Source organism: Dromaius novaehollandiae, chromosome 1 (genome assembly GCF_036370855.1).
Source record: "Dromaius novaehollandiae isolate bDroNov1 chromosome 1, bDroNov1.hap1, whole genome shotgun sequence".
Lineage (NCBI taxonomy): Eukaryota > Metazoa > Chordata > Aves > Casuariiformes > Dromaiidae > Dromaius > Dromaius novaehollandiae.
In genome coordinates this window covers 126,900,023-126,927,138 of record NC_088098.1, presented here as the reverse complement: position 1 = coordinate 126,927,138, position 27,116 = coordinate 126,900,023, and the positions used below count along the sequence as shown (strand labels likewise).

The 27,116-nt window shown below is 36.2% G+C and overlaps 1 protein-coding gene across 1 annotated transcript in view; it reads right to left on the bottom strand.

The window, feature by feature from the left end:
• CFAP47 (cilia and flagella associated protein 47) overlaps positions 1 to 27,116 on the bottom strand; it is a 386,437-nt gene that overhangs the window by 148,014 nt on the left and 211,307 nt on the right. Inside the window, exons 50-51 of the mRNA XM_064505814.1 lie at positions 23,141 to 23,252; positions 13,961 to 14,098 (exon numbers count right to left, since the gene is read on the bottom strand). Coding sequence (XP_064361884.1) covers positions 13,961 to 14,098; positions 23,141 to 23,252 — 250 coding nt within the window. The remainder of the gene's footprint in view (positions 1 to 13,960; positions 14,099 to 23,140; positions 23,253 to 27,116) is intronic.

Sequence of the window (27,116 nt, the reverse complement as noted above, 5' to 3'; positions counted from 1 at the left end):
TCCTTTAAAATCCTCCAGCTGTTGTGCTCTGTAGATGTAATATACTGGCATGAAATAGACTTCCAACCTCTAAGTGTTCTTTATTATGAAATTCCAAGTCACATTCAATTCTTCTCAGCACAGTAAATTCAAAATATGCTTACTGAAGATAGAGTTACTCTGGTTTTATACTAGAGTTGAATCACACAAGCAAGTAACTGCTCATTTGAGGTTTTTTTCTCTTGCTGTATATGCAAGGTATTTCAAAGTCACACTCTGTAGTGAGCAGTGCGAGCCTTTCATTTGAGAGGCAAAAGACATTGAATCAATTGGATTGTAGGAGTTACCCTGGAATTTAGAAACTACTGTAAACTTTTCTTTACTACACAGGAGGAGGGTATTACCACAGAACATTTGACATAAGACACTCTTTTAATCCACTGTAACGGTTAATGCAAATACATATTTTTCAGGTAAAGGAGAGAAACTCAGTGTTCTCCCCATTCCTCTTACTGCTTTAAATTCTAAACACTATTAAGTGTTTAGCTGTACCTCTTAACTTACAGTCAACCAACATTGCTCAAGAGAAAACTAGATTACTGTATTTCACTAAAAAGTCTGTATTTCTCAGTTTGGATCACAACAGCTTTTCAAAATACCTAAAAGACCCTTAAAAAGGTTAGCAACACATACCCTCATTTTCAATACAGAACTTAATATAATTTAAAGATTTCATCCCTTCTAGCTAGCAGGTAACTGATTTAAAAATGTTTCCTGGTACATATGTGAGCTTCTAATTGATCTTTTATATGTGAGTTAATTTGGATTTTACTATATGAATAACAAGGGACTTCAGTGAGAAGACAGCTCCCTTCCTGACAGAGTTCTTTAAATTCTCTACCAGGCTCTAGCAAGCTAACCCTACATAGTTTCCTTTAAAACACACACTAAATCCTTAAAAATGCCTTTTTCCTGAAAGAAGATAGGCTAGTCTTACAGAAATTATACCCAGGCATCCTACAGAGAGATTCCTGACCACTGTTCATTAGAAAAATGGTTATTCTGTTTGCCAATAAAAATTAATTTTTTCATAATACAAATGGAAACACACATAAAAATACAAAATTAACCAAAGACACTTTATCAACCATAATATAGCCTTACTGTGATGTTTCATAGAAACACAGAGAGGCAAATGCTAAAGCATTAAATCTGATAAGTACCTATTTATTTTCTAATTCAGCATACCCCTTTTCCTTATAAAGGAACTTTCAGTCAAGTTCAGTAGGATTTGGATGACTTTCCATTCCAAACTTCACCACAGGCTAGTCGTGTGATCTTGTCCTCCTAAGGTAACAGGCAACACAAATCAACAACCACGAAGACATTCAAGATTATTATAGGGTAACAACTGTGTGTGCCCTGAAGGAGATATTTTTAAGGAGTATAATTTTGTGATCCCTTCCTGACCTCATTAAGATGTCTCCAGTTGAGCACCTGAAATCCTTATTTTTGGAAAACTGTGTTTGTTTTTCTATGCATCCATACAATACAAAATGAATTATATGAAATAGAATCCTGACCAAAGTAATGAAAAAGTCAAACTCTCATTAGATTTCAGCAAAACCTATCATAGAGTTGTGCAGACAATCTATGTTTTCAATAAAATAACAAATGATGAAGTCAATTTTGATTACTCTTACAGCAGAATAGCTTTATTTTTATATACTTCTACATCAAATACAGCCATCCCTTTATTAATTTAACGGGTATTATTTGCCATATTAACAGATGCAAAACTTTATCTCTTTATCTTGTTTAGCAACAGGAAGTAGAAATTGTAATGCACTGATAAAGGCTATTGCTACAAATATCTCAGTATATTGGTTGACAATGAAGGTATAGATAACTGTTAAACCCAGAGAGTTTACTGAAATTAGTCCTCTAAATCTTTCTTTCTAAAGTTCAGGCGACAATAAATAGCATATATATCACTTAAACTATGACAGCAGAAGTATTCTTCCTAAATAATACCTGTTTACTGTAATGTCTTATCAGGAATCTCACTCATGCTCTTATATTTCATTATAATTTGTCTGTTTTGTCAATAATGCAACAGCCTTTGTAAACCTGCCAAAATCAGAGATTGTTATTATTGTCCTTACTGGACTACAGCTTTTCTATGAGACTTTAATGAGCTTTTCTCATTATTAGGGGCTATATTTTTAAACATACATGAAATCTGAGTATGAAATAACAGGAAAATAAGGGACCATGAGGGACCAGTGGAAAACTAAAATGCTAGACAATATTTTACATATGCAATTTCCTATGTTTCGCATACACTATGCACATCTTCAAAGGCATTTTAAACCAGATCTTGCTGGGCTCTGTGTCCTGCAAATTATTTAATACCACATATATCTGTGAGATACAAAACATTTATGCAAGATCCTCTTTATTCAGCTGCATCAGCAAAACACCTATTATATAACTATCACATTTATGCTGCAATTACAATATCACTACTGTGTGAAGATTAAGCAAAAACTATGCTTTCTAAAATATACATTTTACACTTCAAAACAATGTAGTGTTAATCACCATACTGTAGAGCACGTAATATTGATCTGATTGCTATGCCATATCACTTTTAAAGAGCAGTATAATATTTATGTGTATTTCAGAAGAGGGATTTTTACATATTCTTCTTGTAATACAACATACATCTTTTTGTTTAGAATGGAGAATTATATCTTCCTTAAAAAGAAGCATATACCATTCAGCACTATTCAGTATGAAAAACAAATAAAACCTCCCCAAATGGTAAATTTATGCTTTTCAAAGTTTGTTTTCAAGCATGATTTCCAGTATAAATGCCAGTATAAACATTAATTCCACTGATTTTTTCAATGCAAAAAAGAAAAAATGAAGTAGTTTGCCTTGCTGAGCTTGGGAATCCATTTTAGAGCTCTGAGAATGGTCTATTAAAACCCCTTTCTCTAAATGTTGTATGGATCTGGCTCAGCCTTGATGTTTCTCATCCCTATGGTACCAGAGAACGTACAATAGTGAATGCAATCACCTTTCTTCTCCTGGAATGACTGTATTTCCTAAACATGTAGTTCCCTTATCCCAGAGCACATTCACTGCAGTCACTACCACTGCATATGGCTGAAAAATGTTCTGATTTTGTTTTCAATGGTAGCTTAGAAAGAGATTGTGAAATGTACTTCAATTGCAAGCACACCAGAATGACCAGTAGATCTTAAGTATGTAAGACACAACAATCCCATTAGCAGCTGCTGACATTTTCGCCTGCTCCTTTCCTCATCTGCTTATAGAAAACTAAGGACCACCTGAAAGATCCTTGAGATCAGATCTACAGCACAGCAGCTACAAATCAAGCACTTACTAAATCAGGCTGTGGCATACAATAGATGATAAGGAGTAATAAACAATAAATCTGACACCATTTCCCATAAACTGATTGGTAGCAAGCAGTGGAAAGGAAATTGGGCAAATCAGTTAAAACAAGCATGAGATTCAGATTTCTCTAGTCTTCATAGAAAAATACAGGTTGAAAGTTTAGTAGGGCAAAATAAATATAGCTTATTTTAAAACAGGACAGGAAAAAAGAAAGGACTTCTCTATACAGGTAAGCAAGCATGCGCTCAAGATTCAAAATACTTACCCAAAAAATTTGCATGGAAAAAAACCCAAAACTGTATTTGCCAGGAGAAAGAATATTTGTGGATTTGCAAAGTTACTCTAGATAGTCAAACTAATATTCATTAAACATTAATACAAAGTCTGATAGATACTTCAAGGTAAAGGAAACTGATCAGCCAGAAGTTTTACTGCAAATCTGTTCAAAGGTTGGATGTGAACCGAAGTGTGATATTTAACAGACAGATAATAACACCACAATATAGCATCTAAAGTACATCCTCAGCAAGCAGAAAAGCAAAGTGACTGCTTGCTGGCTACACTCTAGGAACTGACATCTCATTTACTTATTTACTCATTTACTATTATTGGTGCATAATCTCTAAACAACATATATATTTACTACCTAAATATAAAATTTAACCCACTGGTTGATGGATGCAACCTGTAATTTTGTATGGTTATGGACTCATAACCACTGGCAAATCAGCAAACTTAAAAGTTGCAATAATACATTTTAATTAACATTTTATGCACAAAAGAAATATAAACTGGAAATAATAGCACCAGTGCAATTCTTTCTGCTAATATTTTACTAGTATTCAAATGATCATTGGATGTTTATATTTTTATGATTTTTATTAATGCATATTAAATAAGCAATCACCAGACTTTATATTGCAAATTGAATTTGACAGTTCACAAAGTTGTCTGTATTTGTATCTCCTCTCATGTACAAAAGGCTGTACAAAAAGTTTTCCCACATTAAAAAGATATAGCTCCTGGAATTTTTGCAATACAAGCAGCAAATACAGTTTAGGGCAATAATTAATATGGGGAGAAGTTATATGTTATGAATTTTGCCTAATTGTTTCCATTTTAATACTTGCTGACATCTGCTGGTATCTTTGCCAAACTAAGTCTTCAAATTAAAAATGTCCAAGCCAGTTGTCCTCCCTGGTTGGTTTTCTGGAATTTTCTTGCCAAAAGAATCCAGTAACAACAACTCTAAGAAAATGCATGTCATACTCTGCTGAGAAGCTCTTCCGCATCATTTAGAGCAGGGGATGACATTTTTGGACGGGGTCACCTCACTTGTAGAAAAATGATTTTTTTTACTTTTCTATGACAATCCACTCAAATTGGGCCAAGTTGAACTGGCCATCTCTAAAAATTATTTCCTTGTGCACATATACCAAAGAGGTTTACCAGCACTTAAACAGTCTGGAGAACCCATCTGCACCAAGCACATTCGAGCCCCTCACAATTCCCACATATCCACCAGGTGTGTACATGCCTATGACTTGAACACCTGGAATAATTTAAACCTGACAAATGAAATAAAATGAATATTCAAGAACTATTATAATGTAACAGTGACACATATAACTCTTTCTATTTGCTAGCAAGACTATTCTCCATTTAATGGATCACATTAAGAATCATTCTTGCAAACCCTGAAATCATTTAGGAGGGAATATAAATTTCCCATTCTGAAACACTGTGGATATTTGGCTTTTTAAAGCTTTCCTCCATGAGAAATAACGTGTACAGGTTTTCCTTGATTCAAAAAATCTGGCAGCCCAACAGGATTCTTATGGAATAAGAGCAGATGTGCTTAATCCAAGAGCACCACAACATTCTGGGGGGTTCCTGAGAGATGATACGGTTTACTTTAAATATAACAAGTTCTCCAGGAAGAAGATATGAAGGCCTTGTAAGAGAGACATGCATTACATCCTATCTGGCAAAGCAACATGTTGGTGGGTTGCACTTTTAAACGAGAATTTTTCTTTGACCATGAATAAATAACACCCGGCCCCTTAATAACCTAGAACACCCGGCCCATTAATAACCTGCTACTGCTTTTGAGGGAGAACAAGACTCGGACTTAACCTACAGTGAATAGCAAGGAACTACAGCCAGAAACTGCACTGCAAATGGAGAGAGACACAGCTTCTTATAGAAATCAAGGGATGTTAAAGGTCAAAGACTTATGTACGATAGCCCCCAAAGACACCACTGAATATACTGAATTGAATGCACTGTGAAAATGCAGCAGTTAAGGCATGCTCCACTCTGTGACTGCAATGGTTCCTTCTAAATGCGAGTTTTCCCTGGCACTGGTAATCAACATAAACCAGAAACACTCATGCTTCAGTCCTTGTTTCCTTTCTGAAATGTATTTTTGAGGGTGAAGGGAGCAGCGACTTGTGAATATCTGAATTTTCTGCAGAAATGTTTAATGAGCTGTATTACAGAAAGGCAAGCAGGGAAATACCATAAGGAAAGAACAAGGCTACTTGGTCAGGTTCATTTTACTTAATCTAAAAAGTGCCTCTTACAGAGGAAATTCCACTACAGAATCAGAATAAACAGAAATATTTAATGCCTTGAAAGTGCACCCACATCTCTCATTTATGCTTTTTACACACATGTATTCATCTGTCTTTTGGCACAGTGGGAAACAGCAGCTCACAAATATTTATAATTTTATAAATATGTCAAGAAAAATTAGGAGTCTATTAGGCCCATAGATGAAGCAAAGGAAATATTTTGAGAGACACAGGAGACACCATAACAAATATATTACTGCAACAGATGAGAAATATATATGGCTATTCGATAAAATGTCAGAGTGGTCCTTTGGTTATCTAAGCAAACCTACCTCATAACTGAATATATGAGAATACAAGAATGGCTGGTGTTTGGGATAAACTAAAAGGCAGAATTTTATATGGACCATTTATTCTGCAGCTGTTAGAGAAATAAGTCTTTAGCTAATTCTAGCAGCAGGCTACCAAGTGGACAAGAGGGTATGAGAAATGAGAGATATTCATCATTGAAAAGACAGTAAGGTGAATTTATAGCTTTCTGCTAATCAAAAACATAACTTACACAACTAGAATTACCTAATCACAACTATAAGCTTTAGGAACAACTTGGTTACAGCTTCAAAGGCAGACAAAGCCAGTAATATGTGGAGCAAACTTGTCTACTTCAGTTATGGGTGTATAGTCCTATTTGTAATAGGACTATAAAAATAGTAATTGGGGGGGGGTCTGATGGCTGAAAGGAAAAAAATAAATTAGATTGGACTGAGGAATGTGCTTTATTTCTTCCTGTTGAAAGTTAATGTTTCCTGTACCTTAAAAATGTAATTTTGATTTAAACTAATATTTTAATTCAAATTTCTGAATTATTTCATTTTTGGAAACTTGTAGCAAAAATAAAGAAATAAATAGATGAAGCCTTAGCTTTAGATTTGTGAGTTTGTTTATACAACAGCTGAACTGTTGGACTGCTCAGCCAGGCTATGAGAATGCATACGCAATTCTTTGTTCTGCTTGAGGGACTGAATATACACTTTGCAAGAAAATTGTTCTCATTACTAAGCAATAGGATCTTCTAAGCATTTGCTCTTAGAGCATCTTACTGACACTGTTGTAATTTGAATATTTCCATAACATTCAGATTCATGTAATAGATTCAAATCACTATGCAGATAGGAAAAGAAAGTGTGAAAGACTTCAATGAATCACACACTTGATTTGAACTCCACTTGTTTTGAAATGTCCCAAGTATTACACTGTAAAGTCTGACTTTTTCTTGTTTTCTGGCTCAGTGAATACTTCCATAACTCATAGCAAGTGAGACAGCATGAACAGAGGAGACTGATAGGGACCTGCCCACTGTTTCTCCTCAACCCATTATCTCCCACCCCAGACATGCTTATATGACTGTGAGAAATTGGTAAATATTAGTATTCTTTTTCATCACTATTATGTGCACTCTGTGTGTTTACGATTCATTACTAGCTAAGGGGTAAAATAAGACTTGTTTGTAAGCATGACAAAGTAGGAAAGGCAAAATGATGACCTAGATAAAGAGCATCTCAAACACTCAAACCTAATAGCAAGAGTTTTGGCTGTACAGAGACTACTGCTCTGACGCTAGCTCATTTACACAAATGTTTTGTCGGGGCTCAAGTGAAAAAGACCAAGAGACACCAACTATTTAAAGGATTCATTCTGCAGAAGACCAAAGCAGGAAGAAATGGGGCTAACATGTAAACTGAACAAGACCCAGAAAGACAGAAAGCAAATGGACTGTAAGAACCAGCATGCAAGCAATCTAGGTATTTTCTATGGACTGAGAGGTTTAATTTAAGTGTTACAAGAGGTGTACAAGGCTCCCTAATGCTTTAGCACATTAATACTATTTTGTTTCAATGCAGCTATTTTTTATATCACTATAAACATGTTCTGTTACAGACTTCTGGAAAAGGGTTTACACCTGGAGCGATCATTTTAAGCCTATTGATGGGGAGCAGTTAGAAGGGGAAGAAATTTAAGTGTGATTATGTTGTGCTGTTTCAATTTAGCAAGGTGCAAGTCAGGCCTATCATCTCACTGGTGAACCTCAGAGGGACAGGCAGAAGTCCGGAGCACATCTAGCCCTGCAGCCATGACAACCGCACACATTATTTTTGGTAAGGCAAAATTGTTCAGATTATTTTCACTGAATTGGCTGCTAATTTACAAACTTCTGTATACATAGAAATATTTCAGATCTGCCGGACATGATAGAATGAATGCGTTTCTCAGCAATACAGCTTACAGTTTGTTATTATAGCTACAGACCAGCAGAACAAGCAAAAGGCATATCCCACACATTTTTAATTAGGTAAGAAAATTTCATCTGCTTATATGCAAATGCAATCCTACACAATATGACTTCCAAAGACATACAGATGTACAGGTTTACAAATGGAGTGACTGTTTTGTGGTTATGGCAGATGCAACATTACTAGCCTTCTTAGCAACGCAATATTAAAACACCTGCTGCATGAAGGATGATGTAATCTAAAATTCACAAGGAGCCTTGCTCTGTCAGCAACTACAGATAGCTTTTGTTATTAATTTTAAATGGGCTATCATGCTTAGTTTGCACAGATTTTTAATTTCACACATACCATACCCTACAAAATTCCACTTAGGCGTAGGTCCTTGCAGCATTGCTACATCCAAATTGTTTCAAAACAAAATGTTATTTTGTTAGTGGAATCAAGCTGTTCTGAGTATCAAAAGGGCATAGGCAAATGGATAACATTTAGCAGACTGCAGTACTGCAGGAGAGCACCTACTGAGAAAGCTAACAATAATTGAACATTCTTTCTGACAAAGGAAGAAAGGATAAAACAGTCTAATCCTTTATGTTCTACATATGTAAAGCTGTGCCCAAAAGCTTGCATGCACTAACATAAGCATAGCTGCACACTAATAAAGAAAGAAAAAACAAAACAAAACAAAAGGAAACAAAAGCCCTGGTTGGTAGTTTACATGCAAATATGCATGCAGTTCAAACAGGGATTATTTTCTTTGAATTTTTTTTTCCTGTAACTCTTTTCTTTTTGCTGCAGAGACAGACTCTATCGATTAAAATAAACTAACTGACCGGGGAGCACAATATATCTGAAAGCACAGTGTGCGGATTAGACCGAAAAAAAAGCTTATCTACACAATCAAAATTTAGGAGGTAGGTAACTCCAGATGGTTTTTAAGAGTATTCCTGTTTTTCGTTATGTCAGAAAGACATTAATTCCACAAATATATATATGCATCTGAGGTACACTAATTACATCTTTAATATATTAGAGGTATATTAATCATATTACTCTACTAATACAAATTAAGCACTAGAATTTAGCATTATATATTCAATTCTTATGATCTTTTTAAAAATACAACATGAAGCAATGCAAATTCCTATTTTAAATTGCCAGCATCCTGAGTACTATTTTCCTTGTAATCATCTTTCACAGTTGCTACAAAAACATAGGAAGTTATTTTATTTTCTTCCCTGTGTGAATGCCCCCAGTGTGCTGCTACTGATATCCAGATTGATTTCAAGCCTGAAAATCAGAGAGAACCACATGTGTAAATATCATCGCCTTTCTAATGTGTCAGCTTCTCAATGAACCTGCTTGGAAGCAATTGTTTCTAAAGACAACAAGAAACACTTAACTTTGAAGATGACATAGCATGAGAACTACAATTACAATTTCTTAGACTAGAAAACATCACCTGTCATTGACAGCTTGGCTGAAGGATATATTAGCTTTACAAAGAGAGCTGAAACAGGCTTTGCCAAAATGAATGGCTGGCCTGACCACCAAGCCATGACAAAAAAGCATAGGCAGATTCCCAAGTAGTGTATCTTTTGATGTTATGCCTTTCAAGTACAAAGAAATTCAAAAACTTGGCAATAGCATACAAATGTAAATGCACTCTGTAAGAAAAACACAATCAGAAATGTAATCTTTTAATAAAGGCAACACTTAGGGCAGCCAAAATAAGACAAAAGCCCCATGCAACTTCCCTCTGTGCTGTACAAACAGACTGCACCCGTAGGTCTCAGCTCTGCAAGGCATCACCAAGGGCAGAAACATTACAAGCTGTTGCTGAAGTGCCAGCTCTGCACTGAGACTCGCTGCTGAAGAGAGAAAGGGCCTGGAAGAGTCTGGGGAAGGCAAGGGGTGACTTGCAGGAGCGCTGCAACTTCCAGACATTGCAGCAACTGCACCAACTCAACACCCTCATCTCTTCTTTACTGGGGAGCTGCTGAATCAAACTCCTGAGGAAGGCTAGGCTGTTCTTGCCAAGGCTGAGCCCAGCATCCCCCTGCCATCTCCCGCAGTCTGTACAAAGATGGGCAATTCTGCTTCAGTACGTACCATGGCCTCAGAACAGTAACTTCCTCTACTTTACGAGGAAATTTTAACAAGCCTATGAGGCTTCATGGCTTTTGGTCAGTCTGTGAAACAAATTTCCATTAAAAATGGCTAATATATGCCTATGATTTTAGTAGATAGGAATATATGTATTCCTAGTATATAGGAGCATCTAAGGAGACATCTTATAATGAGAAAGATCAGGTGCATCCTACTTTCAGTCTTAGCAAGCCTTGGTCAACTTTTTTCTCCTATGAGAGAAAGGCCTAAGAGCTTTTCTCTCAAAAGACAGAAAAATGCTTTGGAAAGAATGGAAAACCCATGTCAGTTAACAAAGGGGAATGCCACTACCGCTACATCAGTGATGCAGACATTTTTGGTTTTTCCTGATATAAGGCAGCAAAGAAAGAGGATTTCTCATAGGGATTTCTACATCAATGATTTTCATTTCAGGCACTAAAATTGCCCTTCTTTTTTTTTTTTAACTGCATCTGAAGAAAAAAAAATCATGAAGAAACTACAGAATCATTAGGGTTTTTTTGTGAGAGTACAAAGAGGGGTGTTGGGACGAATGACCCAAAGAATATACGAAAATAATTCTGGAAATTATATTCCTCTTCTATATTCATATCTGCAATATAATTTAAGAAAAAAGAAAAAGTTAAATACATATATAGAGCTACAAATGTGTGTGTGTCTGCGTGTCTGTGTACCTGAGGATGATATTGAATTGTTTAGATGCCTGTAACAAAGTAGTAGTTTCTAGCATGTTTAAAAGAAATAATCTTCATTGAGTCACAGCAAGTCAAAAATGTTTGGAGTACATGTGTATATCATTAAAGATTTTTTTCTAACTTTTTTCAGCTATGAAACACCTCACACCTGTTTTGGCCTCTGCCAAGGCCAAAGGCTGGATATTAATTTTCTGTACCTCAAAAGTCCACTATTTTCTGTTACCACAGATCAGCAACAATAGCCATAGGGATTCTCAGCTCTGAGATGCACATCTTAAAGCGTGTGATGTATCTGGTCGAACGCAAGCCACCAATGGAAGTGGTTTGCATTCTACTAGCAGTGTGCACCCCACAGTAAGGAAATCCAATATCTTAGGCTGAACTAAATCTTGGAAATATCCATCAATCAATCTACTGTGATCAGCCATAGAATATAATTCATTTTTACAAAAAAATACAGCAACGATATAGGTGTAGAAGAAAACTGCTTCAGATAAAGCTCAGAAGCTGTCAGTTTCTCTTTGGGGTGAGTTCAGAGAAGCCTTCAATCTGTCCGCCTACAAAATGCCCCCATCTTGAGGCATGTTGGTAGAGCAGTTTTACAGAGAACTGAATTCTGAATTTTGTGTGTTATGTAGAGATTAGGTATGCACATGTGTGTATAAAAACAAAAGAGCATTAGAATCAGGGGAAGCAGACCAAAGAAGCAGAACAGAATGCAAGAGAAGCAAGAGAAGCAATGGAAAGAGAGGCCGCCAAGAAAAGGAAAAACCAAACTTGGGAGTGGACCGGGGAAGAGAGGAGGGGTCAGAGCAGGATTTAAAGAGGCTTGCAATGGTGAGCAAACAGTCTCTTGTTTAATCCCTACCGTGTTCACGGAAGAACATGTAAATATTACGGCATCCACCCTCAAGAACTGTTTCTTTTATACCAGCCCAGGATAATCATACATTGTATTATAACAAAGAGCTTATGTTTCCATTAGGTATCATTCTACTTGGTTTGAAATCTGACTGTTATCAAGATACCTTTCTTTCCCCATGAAATACTGATAGATTACTGTAAAAACCTGTTTTACTATGAAAAACAGATGACAAGGAATTTTCTTCGGACGATCTTGAGTTCTGTGGCTTGTTTCCATCCAATTCTTAAAAGAGTAAGGGAGACAGGAGAGACAAAGTTTTTATAATTCATAACAGTTGTTTGATTGATTCAATGTTTTGTTTTCCTCCAATGTAAATATAGCCTTTTGAGAAAATGTTTAAATAACTTGGCAAAAAAGAGGTAAGATCTTCATAGAAAAAGCTAATATAAAGGTAACCATAAAGAGAAGAAATTCCCAAACAAGCTTTAATATGAAAGAGATACTAGAATTTTAATTACTGGTGAATATTGAATATAAAAGAACCAAAAAAAGTTACGTATCAAGAAGAAATTCTCCCTAATTCCCTTTAATCATCAATAGAGCATTCAGTACCTCTCATATTTATTGCCAGTGTAACCTTAGTAGATATATAAAAGATAAATATATATATATAATATATATAAATTTATATATTTTATATTTTTATATATTATTTCTTTTTATATTGTAATATTTTATATATTTATATATATATTTATATAAAATCTCAACAAATTTCCAGCAACTATTTATAATAAACTATGAGAGAGACAACAATCTGAAAGTAACCAGCCATTCTATATAGATTGTGCAACTTGAGAGCACCATTAAAACTACTTACAAATCAGCTAGATAAAAGCAATCAATAGAATTTTCTTAACAGGCTATTTAAATGTCTTTTTTAAGTAAAGAAAATTCAAGAATGTGATTGGTGTAAAAGAAGGTTAAACCATCCTTGCATTTCAGTATAAAATATGCAATAACATAAAATGAGCTCACACTAAAAAACTGTAGAGAAGAGCTACTGGTACAAGTAGGGAAGTGAAAAACCTACCTATCTTACAAAAAAGGCAGCTAAGTAAAATGAAAGTCCAGAGAGGACAGAACTGTTATCTCTAAACACATCAAGAGTTTTATGCTATTTAAACTGATAGACAATATTGACTCAATACATTCAGCCTGGAAATCATAAAGTTTTAACCTTTGGATAAGGAAAGCTCTCAAAAGAATTGAAATTTTGAAAGCACAAAATTGACTAATAAGATGAAGCATAAGCAGTTTATCTTTTCAGTCCAAAGTTTCTACAGCCATAAATCAACATTTTACAATGAAAATGGCTTCTTCCTTGTTAACAAGTGTCTACTGCTTGTGAAGAATTTTTGAGGTAATCCTTCATATTCTATTATCCCCATGCAAGTACACATATAACACCAACACATTCTGCTTCTTGGAACGTTCTCTTCTATGCCAAAGACCCTGCAGATACCAAGAATGCAAGGTTTTACTGTAAATGGCTGAAGAAGCCTCTACAACTAACACTTAGAAGAAAGTTTATTCCGTATACTTGGAGTGATGTAAATTCCAGAAACTGTCAGCTTTGACATCAGCACAATTAATATTATTGAAAATATTTAAAATAAAGCACTTAACAAATGTTGCCCCTCATCAAAAACAACCATATCTTGCAAGAAAAATCTAGACTTTTTGGTGTCAGTGTTGCGGGAAAGAGAAAAATGAAACAAAAGCTAAGCTTAAAATTCCATAAATTTTTTTCAAAATCCACCAAAGGAGGACTTTTGTATATGCATGCAATAAACGTCTGACTTTACATTGTTCACAGGCATGTGACTTGGCACACAAAATACGCCTTTCATTTAAAAATACATTATGATATAAGTTTATACAAACTGATAATGAAATTATCAATAATTATAAACATACCCGTGCTTGCTACAACAACAGTTTGTGGTGTCTCTGCCGACAGTTTCTGAAGGGCCTGTTCACCATCTGTCTTCTCTGGTGAGCTGTTATGTTGAGACTGCTGTTGGTCTTCATCTTCAGCAACAAATGAAATTATGCCTAAAACAAATAGACACCAGATGTTATATTAACTGGGGCATTAGCTTTATAAAGCAGACTTCCAGACTCGCACAAATATTTCCTGAGTTCCAAACTAATAAAAAAATGAAGTAAAACCTGAACTCCAGGTGTCAGCCATCCAATTATAATTTACGGTAATAAAAATGTGGCTTGAATGAATCCCAGGAAATTAACCACTTTTTTCCCCCCAAAAGGGTAATCCTACTTACCTAAACTAAAGACCACGGATAAGAAATATAGGCAAACTCACTTTTCAAAGATTATCAAATATGGATGAGAATTCTTTCTTTCCAGTGTAATTTTCTATGTATAGTCTTGATTGTTTCCATTATTCTTTATAAATCACAGCAAATTTTATTCTAGTGCAATAACATAATAAATGTAGTATTTAAAATATTACTGTCATACCTTTTTTGTAATATATAGAAGTTGTAATAAAGTATTTAGTGTAGATAAAATACACACAGAGATTGTAAAAATGTTGTTTAATGGTGTTTAAGCTGGAGTGAAAAATGTCATCTTCAGTTAAAAATGCTGATTCCTGTTTGATCAGAAAGTATAATAACAATCTAGTATGCACATAGCTTCTAATGTCTTTCCAGAAGATTTGAAATAGCAGCTTGAAATAAACAGGGTTTTTTTCTTGCATTACGTGCCTCTAAGAACTTTGAATCAACACAGCTTCTTGGAATTACTATACATCATTCCTTTTTTCTCTAAATCACTGTCACTCAACATTTCTATATATTCTGGAGAATTTCAAGGCTGAAATAAATATAGGTTGCAAGTTTAACTCTTGCCTCATATATATGATGAAAAACTCATTGGTCAGGAAACTTATTTTATGATACTACACAGTAAGAATTTTTGCATTTGAGATCCTCAGAATTTATGTGAAATGCTCTCCCAAAAGGAACTTACGTAACTGCATCTTATTAACGGTTTGGGAAAATTATTCATAGTGGAACTTTCTTAATTGTAAATGGAGAATTAATATAATTATATCCAAGTCCCACAATAATTTGATGAAAATAGTTTTTTTTCTCCTCAAAAGCTTACTTACATTTAACAGTATTTTTTGTTTCTCATGCTTCAAGGGAGATATACTGGTGGTAACAGGTCACATTGTGACACGGTGTGCTACATTCCCCGACTAGTTGAATTTACCACCTTACTAGAAGGACTAGCTAAGAGCAATTCAGGGAGCTGCTGCATTTTCATGCTCTTTCTGAGCTGACTACCAACAACACACTCCTCCTCATTGTACTATGAGGGGAGGGAGGGGAGGGCTGCAGAATATGTTGCCAAAAGAGCACAGATGCACTCCAGGAGCAGAAACAGTAACTGGGCACCCTTCAAGGTGCATGCAAAAGGAAGGCAATAACATGTGGCCTGAGCCTAAGTGGACTGGGGGAAAAGTCAAGAGAGAAGAGGCCAAGCCCTGGGAAAGGCAAGGAAAGGAAGGGACACAGAAACCCTGGGAAAGGGAGTCACAGCGAGAAGAGCTGGTACCACCCAGCTCACTGGCTCAGGAAGCTCCTGAGGCTTTTCCAGCCAGGGACTATCAAGCTGCCTATACACACTCCTGTACACAGCAGTGTCATTTACAGTCCTTGAGCCTTAACTTTCTTCCCCTAATGACACGCTTCTGCAGAAGTCTGTATTCATACCTTAAACCTTCTACATTTTCATTTCATTTCAGGAGGGAACAATTTTTATAAACTATGGTTATAGCTTTGTTAATATTATTATACTAGAAGGATGTTACTCTTAAAAGAAAAAGGAGATAAAACAAAACTAAAGTCAAATGCTACCAAGAAGTCACAATACTGTCTTAAAAAAGCAACATTTTTCATGATATGCCCTGTAGTAGCTACATTAGGTGGCAATTTTGACATGCCAAATACTGACAAATTATTTCTGCTAAGAAGGATTACACTGAAACTTTACAGGAAAGCAAGGCTTTATCGTCTTCACTCTGCCACTGTCTCTTTTTTTCCTGTGAGACAACAACTGGGTAGCAGAACTATAATGAACCAAAACTGAAAACAATAAAAATGGAAGTAGACAGGTATTTAAACACAGAGAAAGGAACTACATATTTTTCAAATTAAAAAATATTAGACTCCAAGACCTTCTTTCTCTGCTAATAAGATCTATAGCTTCCTAATAATAAAAATCCACTTTAAATAGAATTTTTTTTTACAAATTCTTAAAATTAATCACAGTATAGAAGCCAGAAATGGCATCTGAATAAGCAGGAGCTATTGCAATTTCAAGAAAATATTGAACACCAAAAGAAATATCTTCTGAGAGAAAGTGGATACATATATATATATAATAAAAATAGAGTCATTATGGAAACCCCAGGTGAATAAAGTTTGGAGAAAATGCTCAATATCAATATATATAAATATTGATGTAGGAGAAGACATTTTGATTGCACTAGTAGTTAATGGATCTTAGGACAAATAACAAATAATTAATCTGATTTTATGTCTCCATATATAATTGTATAATTGTGGTCTATTGCAACACAATATTACAGAGCAGAAAAAGTGCAAGAGAAATATTAATTTTAAATACCATCCTTATAAATATACTTGAGAGATGTCAACAATTATAATCAAATGAGCAAAAAGAAAAAAGTAAAATAATAATTACAAGGTTGATTAAAAATACATGAGTAAATGCTGGAAAGTACTAAATTCATTGATTCTATAGCCTCCTTTCAGTAGAGAATATTTTACATTTAATTTCATTTCAAAGTTTAGTTAATTTCTCCTTATAGTCTTTGCTTGCTGTGACAATGGAGAGTTTTCTTTACCAATTGTCTGCATTTCGGAATACTGTATTTTGTGGGAGTCTGCGCGCCTGTGTGTGTGAGAGACTGAGCAAGAGAGCATATGCACAGTTCAAAAGCTTTTTTCATCAGTGATTAGGGGGATGGTAAAACAAACTAACATTTTTAGCTCTATATTAAATGTTCTTTCAAATAATTGTCTTAAGAGTTCTTAATAAGTAATATTTATTTGCAGCAGATCTTGGACTGCTTGAAAAGTTGCAGAACACTGTAAATTGCTACAGAATGCTACAGGACATTTCCAGAGCTATTGGACAAATGTGGTAACTGCAAACCACTAAACTTGATAAACCACTGTGCTGATAATCCAACAGTCACATAATCAAAAAATCACTAAAGAATTTTATTATAATTGCTGACACTGCATTTGCTTTCTTTATGGGAAACAGATCTCAGACAAACAGAATTAGTAACATTGAAGTTAAAATCTTGATTGATAAAGGTACCTGGATTGATATAATTTACTTAGATTTCTGCCAGGCACTCAATTAAATCTGTCAAAGTATTTCAATTAAAAAAAATCGGTTTTACTACAGATGGCGTACATTTTTAAGATGAGTTTATCTGCTCAATCTTAAAATATTGATAAATTGCACTTCATCACCTGCATGGGTACCAAAGTATCTATTGCTGGCTTAAAGCTATTCAAAATTTTTATCAGGAAAAAAAAGAAAATAATTACTGGCAAGAACTACAAGTAAAAACAAATTATATATTAATTTCAAGTCAGATATAGCATGCAGAATCCTTATCAGTGAGGTTAAACAGTAAATGGTAAGCTCTCTATCACTTGAGTTTTTCAATTTAAGACTGAATGTTTTCCTAGCAAGCATACAATTGTCCTAAGCAGAATGTTCTCCTGGTTCAGGAGAGAACAGTGAGATCCTACTACTACTATCATACAGGAGATTAAGCTAGTTGTTGATATACAAATATATGAATTTATTCAAATTATGGACTCCAAAAAACTCTGATCAAAAGATGTTTTGCAGGATAAGAGAAATAGTTTTATACAATGAAGAACAATTTAAAAACACTAAACATCCTCCCAGGTAATAAAAGAAGACATTAGGATGCATAAACACTTCATCAAAAATGATAGATTTAAAATTACCTAAAAAGTAAGCATTCTTACAGTTTTTCATAGGGATCTTCTAAGCTTGGCTTCTCTGTTATATAAGAGCTTTGATACATGAAGGACCATGGAACAACAAGTTACCAGTTCGTCTGCTGTAAATGCCTGTGAACGGGCTACAGAACGCACAGTTGCTTTCACTTCCTTTAGTAAAGGACACAATACCTCTTATTACTATATTGATGCTGCAAAGCAACTGATACATGATAACCCATTCACGAATCACAGCCCTCACTGGGTTTTTCCTTTCTGGTTGATTGGTTCTGACTTTTGTGTCATACACATTATATGACAATATGACTGAAAATATCCTATCTGATAATTTTGAAAAGCATTCATTCAAAAACAAAAAATAGTACACTTACATCACAAGAGGTACAGTACCCACTGAGTCATCATACAAATCTGAAAAGCTTTTGGAAATGTTTGGCCCATGGTTTAAATATATTAAAATAATCTTAATAAGCGTAAGTCTTGGCAGGGAGAGGTTGTCTTTTTTCCTGATGTAGTGGCCTAAAAGCAGTAATTCATCATTTGGTGGTCCAAGAGAAGTTACACAGAAAAGATAAATTACAAATGATTATAATTAATGTAAGCTATAGCTTTGGCCAACTTTTCTACTGACAAAAAAGATGTCTACTGTAGGTTAAAATACTATTTTGCATAGGAAAAACTTCAGTGAAAATCTAAGAAAGTTCTAAACTGCTTCCGTAAATCCTACATCTTGGTGGTATACTAGGAATAGGTGAATTGCTCCCTGTATGAAAAGGGAGCAGAATAAGTTCTAAGAATCTTGTAGAAGAGAAAAATCCTCCCCTGCAAGTGGGAAATCCTGCCAGATGTCATTGGTATACAATTTGGTGGCATTTAATAAAGCAAAAGAAGTTGCTTTATTTGTAATTCTCACTATCTTAATGCTCTTGATGATGAAACCATGCTATGAAAGGGCATGGGACTATGCATTTATGCAGACTGTTTCTGTGCAAAGAAAGCTGAATGCCTCAATTTAGCAGACAAGGATCTCAGATACAGTAGGCATGAGATAAGAACTTAATATACCATAAAGACAGGTTTCTACAAATGAGGAGCAGGTAAGATGGCAACATTCAGATGGTGCCTGGTATCGACGTGCAGAACAGGCACTATTGCACTAGACGAGGTGGTATCAGTATGCCCATGACTACCTGGCCAGCTGGTGGTGTGTACAAATGGAGCAGCCAGTTGCAGTGGTCCAACAGCAAAGGTATGCCAGAGACATTCACTGCAATCAAGCAACCAGAAGATCCTTCCAGCTTTGCCTCTATTACAGATGAACTGGTCTGTTTGTAAGGCTGTCTGAACTAAGGAGGGAATGCTTAAAGCAAGGTACCTAGAGGTACGAGAAATACAGCAACGGCTAAGAGAAGCTACAGACTTACTCATACATGTAATTTTATGGTTCCATTGAAGTTAAATAGAGATATCAGTATATTAATTTACACAATTCTGGCAAATAGAAATGGAAGTGTTGAAGGGAGATCCTGTTAAACAAACAAAATTAATAAACTCACTTATACATCAGAATATACTGGCATCCTCATCATCATCTTATTAAAGATGTCTGCATCTTATTAAAGATGTCCTGATGTGGCACGGCCTGTAATATCTGTTGTTTTTCTCAATTTAAGGTTCAAAAGCTCTAGGTAGCATAGAAACGTACTGCCTACTAATACAGATATACTTGAAAAATAAATAAAAGGTGATATATAACATTAGAAAGCTCCTTTCCATAAGCTAGTTAATTTTCATGTGTAAAAGGACACTGACTACACAGTTTGGTATTTTTTAAACAAATACTATGAGTTTTGGACTATTTTGGATGTGGAAAGCAGAAATATGAGTTTGATAAAAGATAAAGTACTATGCAGAAGATGCTTTATCAAATCTAAAGGAAGCTACTCCATTACTTAGAAAATATGTTGCTGAAGAATTTTATCTGCTGCCAGAATCTTCTGTGAAAAGTTTATTAGCTATTATTTCCATGTTAAAGCTATCCTATAGCTACAAGCCAGCTGAAGCATATAATAATAGCCCTTTATTGGAATGCTTCCAAATGGACTTTTGAAAAAAACTGGACCCATTTTCAGCTTAATAATTTTAAAATTGCAAGAAGGAATGCAAAAGAGATACAATTTTGAGGCTATATAATTTTGCAGCAAAAAGGACCTTGAATGTAAAGGAAAAATGCAAACCATTTGCCCAGTACAATAGTTTATATGGTAAAAGCCCTTTTATCAGGTATAAATACATGGAATTTATTTTAAAATGAGGAAAACAGTATTAGAAAACAGGCAAGACTACAAAGTCAAATACTTACAAGTTAGGCAGTCTTAAACCTCAAGTTGTCCCTCTACACTATGATATAGTCTTCAGTTAGATATCTAAATAGTTGCTTGCTTTTCCCAAGTGGAATGGTACCCACTCTGTGGATATCTTTTCAGCATTGTTTTTTAACATAATTCAACATGAGACCCCCTGGATCACTCCCTCCAAACATATTTACCACACTGAATGAAAAGGACCTCTCTTTGTGGGTTTTTGAAATATACTTCACCGGTAGCATCTTGGGCCTAGAAAGGACTAAGATTCCTGAGTACTTATTGATTCCCATTTGAGTCACCTACATCCAAGCTATGATCCTCAAACTCCAGTTTGTCTGCTGAGCAGTCCTGCAAGTGCCCAAAACTCAAACATTCCTCAGATTTGACACTAAATTTCCCTAGGAGCTGAAAATTCTGCTTTGGGGCACAGATAAGACTTCCCAGACTTGTACAATAGGAAGCTGACTGACTTCAGCTCTGTCTGAAGCCACAAACAAAGCGCTTCTAACCAATGTTACCTGAGATAAGACATCTGGTGGTTAGGTTTATATCACACACAACATCAAACCACAAAATCAGCTGCTGCCTTTCAAAACTGCAACAGTGGCCTTTCTTCCCTCCACCTCTCTCTCTCCTTCCTCAACAGCTGGATGATTAGAGAGAACGCACGCAACTCTCTGTGATATAACTGAAAATAGCCCTGTTCTGGAGAAAGGATGAATATGACTTCCTAATGTAGTGATTAAAGCAAGCACTGTGCCAGGGGGTGCAGGGTAGAGAACTCGGCCCTGTCTCTTTCCAAAAAGTAACTTCAGCATTTTATCAAGGTATTCTAAAACATAAAATGTGTTAACTGAAAAAAAAGTGTACACGTATCTTCCCAGCTTTTGAGCAAATAACTTTGCTGGCATGTTAGAGAGACTGACTGCTCTCTCTCCCTCAGTGAACCTTAATAATTCAAAGCATAATGAGACCATTGTAAAAGAAGTTAGGAATGACAAAACATAGGAGACATCAGTCTGAATGTGCAGGTGTCTTCCCCTCAAGGCATGGCTCTTGCCACCTGGCACTAAACTGCTGTACGGTGGATTCTTTGGTATCTCTTCTATTGGTATGTTCACTAAGTATAAAGAATTGTGGATTCAGTAAGCCAGATGGCAGGAATATTAATGAATCTCTAAAACCTCTCAAAAAGGCATAACTCAATATACAGTGCATCTTTAATATTTCACAGTGCACAGTTTTGATAGTCATAAGTTCCGTTCTGAGACAGTTGACTCTTATTCAGAGAAAATGGATTTTGTTTCAGGACTACCAGTTTAGCAAGAAGGCACTGAAGTCTTCTTGCAGATCTAGACCAAGCTTTTACACAGTTAATAATTTATTTTCACAACTCAGCTTGAATTGAGTTGGTATTATTACTACGGTTTACCTGCATTTTACACATGAGATATTAAAACCAAAATGGTTAAAAGAATCAACTAGTTTGGGATAGTCAGAGACAAGACTGAAAAGATTTTTAATGTTGAGAAAACAGCTGTCATTAAACTCAATTGTCTAAGAAGGTAGCTGAACTGAGTATTTACAGTTAGGAACCAAAAAAATTCAAGAGTACACACTGAGCATTTTGGTCTAAGAGATTTGTCCAATATTGCACAGGAACTGTTTTGCTTAAGAAGTTGCTTAAATTAAGATTTCCTGAGAAAAATTCATCTTAATAAAAGTATCATCTCTTTTGTTCCTGTCATTCTTTTCTTCACAGACCATACTTCTCTCTGCTAAGAGCTACAACAATACCTACTCTACAAGAGAGGAAAAATCTGATTGTACAGTCTCAGTTTCATTCTCATACTTCTAAGATGAACTGAGTATCATAGAATTGTAATATAATCTAGAATTATTACTAAGTATTTGAAAATACTGAAGTCATTTTTTTACCTGGTGAAAATTTTTTATTTATCTAAAAAGACATTTCTTTTCAGGACATAACATTCAATGTGACACACTGACATCAGTTAAGCAAGGGTCTTGCTATTGTACCATAACAATACCAGAACAAACACAGACTGATAGAAATTATTTGCAATTAATTTTAGAATTCCTAGCCTTTATATGTCTCAACTACCAAAGAAAGAATCAGGGTTCAGTACTTTCTATCTATCTACTCTGGTCTATGGGCAACAAATTAAATCTTAGTTAAGGAAAAGAATAAAATTCTGGCCTCCACCTTTAAATCTTTGGTTCTAGTAGTGCTTAGATATCTACAGCTATTCAACTTTATTTGGAAAATTATGTATAGACCCAATAACTTTGGGAAAATTCTAACTTATGAATTCCCATCTAACCAAAATTTCATCAGACCACTTAAATGCATGAAGCTGCACATATGCTTTCATTTTTGAAGCACCTTACTGGTTTGTTAGCAGTAATATACCTTTAAAAATAAAAATATGCACAAGTTTAAAAAACACCCACACCAAAAATATCACGAACAATTATAGCCTTACTTCCAGAAGAAAGGTTATGTTGAACAGAAATATGTGCTAAATGTAAACAGATTTAATCTGTTAAAAAGCTGTAAAAAACTCCTAAAAAACTGTTCAAATCTCTAAAAGCCAGTTTTAATTTATAGGGATTTTATATATTTGAAATCTACATTGTACCTTGAAAAATTCCTCGTTTCCATGGATAAACAGTCAAAGTGTAAGCAACTGCATCATCTGGTTCTACAGTAAGAACTGGTGCACCACCCACTATCAAAAGATCTGAAGACACCTGGTGAACAGATTTTACAAAGAGGAAAAAAAGCAAAAGCAAGTTACTGTTGCAATATACATAAATATCTGTTCTACTGGCTTTCAAAACTAGCATATTATATAAAACACACTATCAGTAAATCCTACCCTTTATGCAAATGAAAAGAATACATACTACTTATCAAGTACAAATTTTGAAGTCATTATTCAGGTTAAATAAAATTATCTAAGTAAGATAGTGGAACCACTTACATATGAGTACAGCTGCACAGTCAGGTAGGTTTTTTACAAACAATTTCTTTAGAAGTATAATATAGTATACTATATAGCATATAGTATAAGAACAATACTGATTCTTCTAACTAGATACAGCAAAGCAAAAGTTGCAAAAGTGTAGCTTTAACATCAATATGGCATATTTTGTAAATGACATGTATATTATGACCTACATAGTAACTATTTGAACAATGAAATGACCAAAGCAATTTTCTTACACTGAATTGTGGATTTGGTAATCTATCAATCTCATTAGAGAAATACAGACTGAGAGTCTATGATCAGCTGTTCATGGAAGAAAGAGATGTTTAAGGTTTTACCAACCAGAGATGATTACAGACTACCTGCTTGAAGTCAGTGGTTCTCTAACAAGTCAACAGACAGACTGCTCACATCAGCTGTTGTTACCTCTGCCACTGGATGTAAGAAACTGCTGTTGAGGGATAATATTTTTAATTCATACTGCAATTTCTGCAGTGAATTTTCTGCAGGCTGGGATTTTCCATGGAAGTGATTGTCCACGGAATTGCAGAGCTTTTGTAAATATGTATTTTAGGATATCATTAGGATATAGGATAGGACTTCAGGAGAGCAGACTTTGGCCTCTTCAGGGACCTGCTTGGAAGAATCCCATGGCCCTAGAAGGAAGAGGGGTCCGAGAGAGCTGGTTAATATTCAAGGATCACCTCCTGCAAGCTCAAGAGCAGTGCATCCCAATGAGCAAGAAGTCAAGCAAAGGAGGAAGGAGGCCTGCATGGATGAACAAGCAGCTCCTGGCAAAACTCAGACAGAAGAAAGTGTACAGAAGGTGGAAGCAGGGACAGGCCTCTTGGGACCAATATAGGGACATTGTAAGAGTATACAGGGATGGGACTAGGAAGACCACGGCACATTTGGTGTTGAATCTGGCAAGGGATGTCAAGGACAGCAAGAAGGGCTTCTCCAAATATGTCAGTAACAAAAGGAAGACTAGTGAAAACATGGGCCTTCTAGTGAATGGGGCAGGGGCCCTGGTGACGAAGGATACAGAGAAGACAAAGATACTGAATGCCTTCTTTGCTTCAGTCTTTACTGCTAAGACTGGCCCTCAGGAATCCCAGGCCCTGGAGACCACAGAGAAAGTCTGGAGAAAGGAAGACTTTCCCTTGGTCAAGGAGGATTGGGTTAGGGATCCCATAAGCAAACTTGACATCCACAAGTCCATGGGCCCTGATGGGATGCACCCACAAGTACTGAGGGAGCTGGTAGGTGTCATTGCTAGGCCACTCTCCATCATCTTTGAAAAGACATGGAGATCAGGGGAAGTGCCTGAAGACTGGAAGAAAGCCAAAGTCACTCCAGTCTTCAGAAAGGGCAAGGAGGAGGACCGAGGGAACTACAGACCAGTCAGCCTCACCTCCATCCCTGGAAAGAAGACGGAGCAGCTCATCCTGGACACCATTTCCAAGCATATGAAGGACAAGAAGGTGATCAGGAGTAGTCAGCATGGATTCACAAAGAAGAAGTTGTGTTTAACCAACCTCATAGCTTTCTAGGATAGAATGATTGGTTGTGTAGGTGAGGGGAGAGCAGTGGATGTTGTCTACCTTGACTTCAGCAAGGCTTTCAACACTATCTCCCATAACATCCTCATAGGCAAGCTCAGGAAGTGCGAGATAGATGAGTGGACAGTGAGGTGGATTGAGAACTGGCTGAATGGCAGAGCTCAGAGGGTTGTGATGAGTGGCACAGAGTCTATTTGGAGGCCTGTAGCTAGTGGTATACCCCCAGAGGTCAATACTGGGTCCAGTCTTCTTCAACTTCTTCATCATGACCTGGACAAAGGGACAAAGTGCACTCTCAGCAAGTCTGCAGAAGATACAAAACTGGAAGGAGTGGCTGATACACCAGAGGGCTGTGCTGCCATTCAGAGGGACCTTGACAGGCTGGAGAGATGGGCAGAGAGGAACCTCATGAAGTTCAACAAAGGGAAGTGCAGGGTCCTGCACCTAGGGAGGAATAACTCCATGCACCAGTACAGGCTGGGGGCTGACCTGCTGGAAAGCAGCTCTGTGGAAAAGGACCTGAGGGTCCTGGCAGGAAAAAGTTGACCATGAACCAGCAATGTGCGTTTGTGGCCAAGAAGGCTAGTGGCATCATGGGCTGCATTAGGAAGAGCACTGCCAGCAGGCTGAGGGAGGTGATCCTCCCCCTCTAGTCAGCCTTCGTGAGGCCACATCTGGAGTACTGTGTCCTGGGCTCCCCAGTACAAGAGAGACATGGAGCTACTGGAGCGAATCCAGTGGAGGGCTACTAAGATGATGAAGGGACTGGAGCTTCTCTCTTATGAGGAAAGGCTCAGAGAGCTGGGGCTGTTCAGTCAGGAGAAGAGAAGACTGAGGGGGGATCTTACCAATGTGTGTAAGTATCTGAAGGGAGGGTGCAGAGAGGATGGGGCCAGACTCTTTTCAGTGCTGCCCAGTGACAGGACATGAGGCAACAGGCACAAACTGAAACACAGGAAGTTCCATCTGAACATGAGGAAAAACTTCTTTACTGTGAGGGTAACACAGCACTGGAACAGATTGCCCAGAGAGGCTGTGGAGTCTCCTTCCTTGGAGATACTCAAAAGCTGTCTGGAGAGAGTCCTGGGCAGTGTGCTCCAGGTGACCCTGCTTGAGTAGAGAGGCTGGACTAGATGATCTCCAGAAGTCCCTTCCAACCTCAACCATTCTGTGATTTTCTGTAATGTAGTACTGTAGCAGGCTATAATTTCTTACTACATTAAATAATACGTTTTTTTTCTGTTTAGGCAAATTTTGAGTGAAGTTATGATTCAAGTTGGAAAGGCACATGCACATCCCATCTGCAGCTTTGCAATTGTATGTCAAAGTGAAATCTGAGTGCAGTTTTCCCTTAGAGGGTAGAAAGCTACCATAGTATGATTCAAAAGGCCTCGTTCCTGGATGCTCAGAGAACCAGGGCTGCAAGGTGAACCACAGTGCAAACTACCCTCCTCCTCTCATTATCACCAGCAATGATACAAACAGCTTTCCTTAGTTCTTCTAGGTGTTGAGAAAACTGTAAGTATGTTTTAAATTCTGCAAGCAAAGCCAAAGATTTGCAATTCTTTCTATCTCCATTTTCACGCAAACATAAAATAGGAAATGGCAATACAAAAAACTGCACATCTGAAATGACAAACTACCTAATAAATTCAAAAGAAAAACTTCTATCAGTAGTACTGTATTTAACATATTTTCTAGTTTCATGAATATTATTTATGCTGTAATTACTGCTAAAGCAGAGATTATGAAATATGGTTATTAAGCACAATTATTGATTTCCTGAATGCATCATTATGATCTGGAGTTTCAGCTGAGCAACCTTAAATCTGAATGCCTATTTTTGTACTAATGGAACTATTAACATATTTCTTGATGCCAAGTCAACTCATTAATATCTAAACTCAACCTTAACATCTAAACCTTTATTCCAAACAGGTAAAGTTACAGTTCTGTCCATAATTTTGTCAAATTCACAAAGCCAGAGTTTCAGCAACCCCCTTTCACACACACACTGATTGCTCTTGTATCACCAACTCCCTATTCACTTATCCTCATTGACC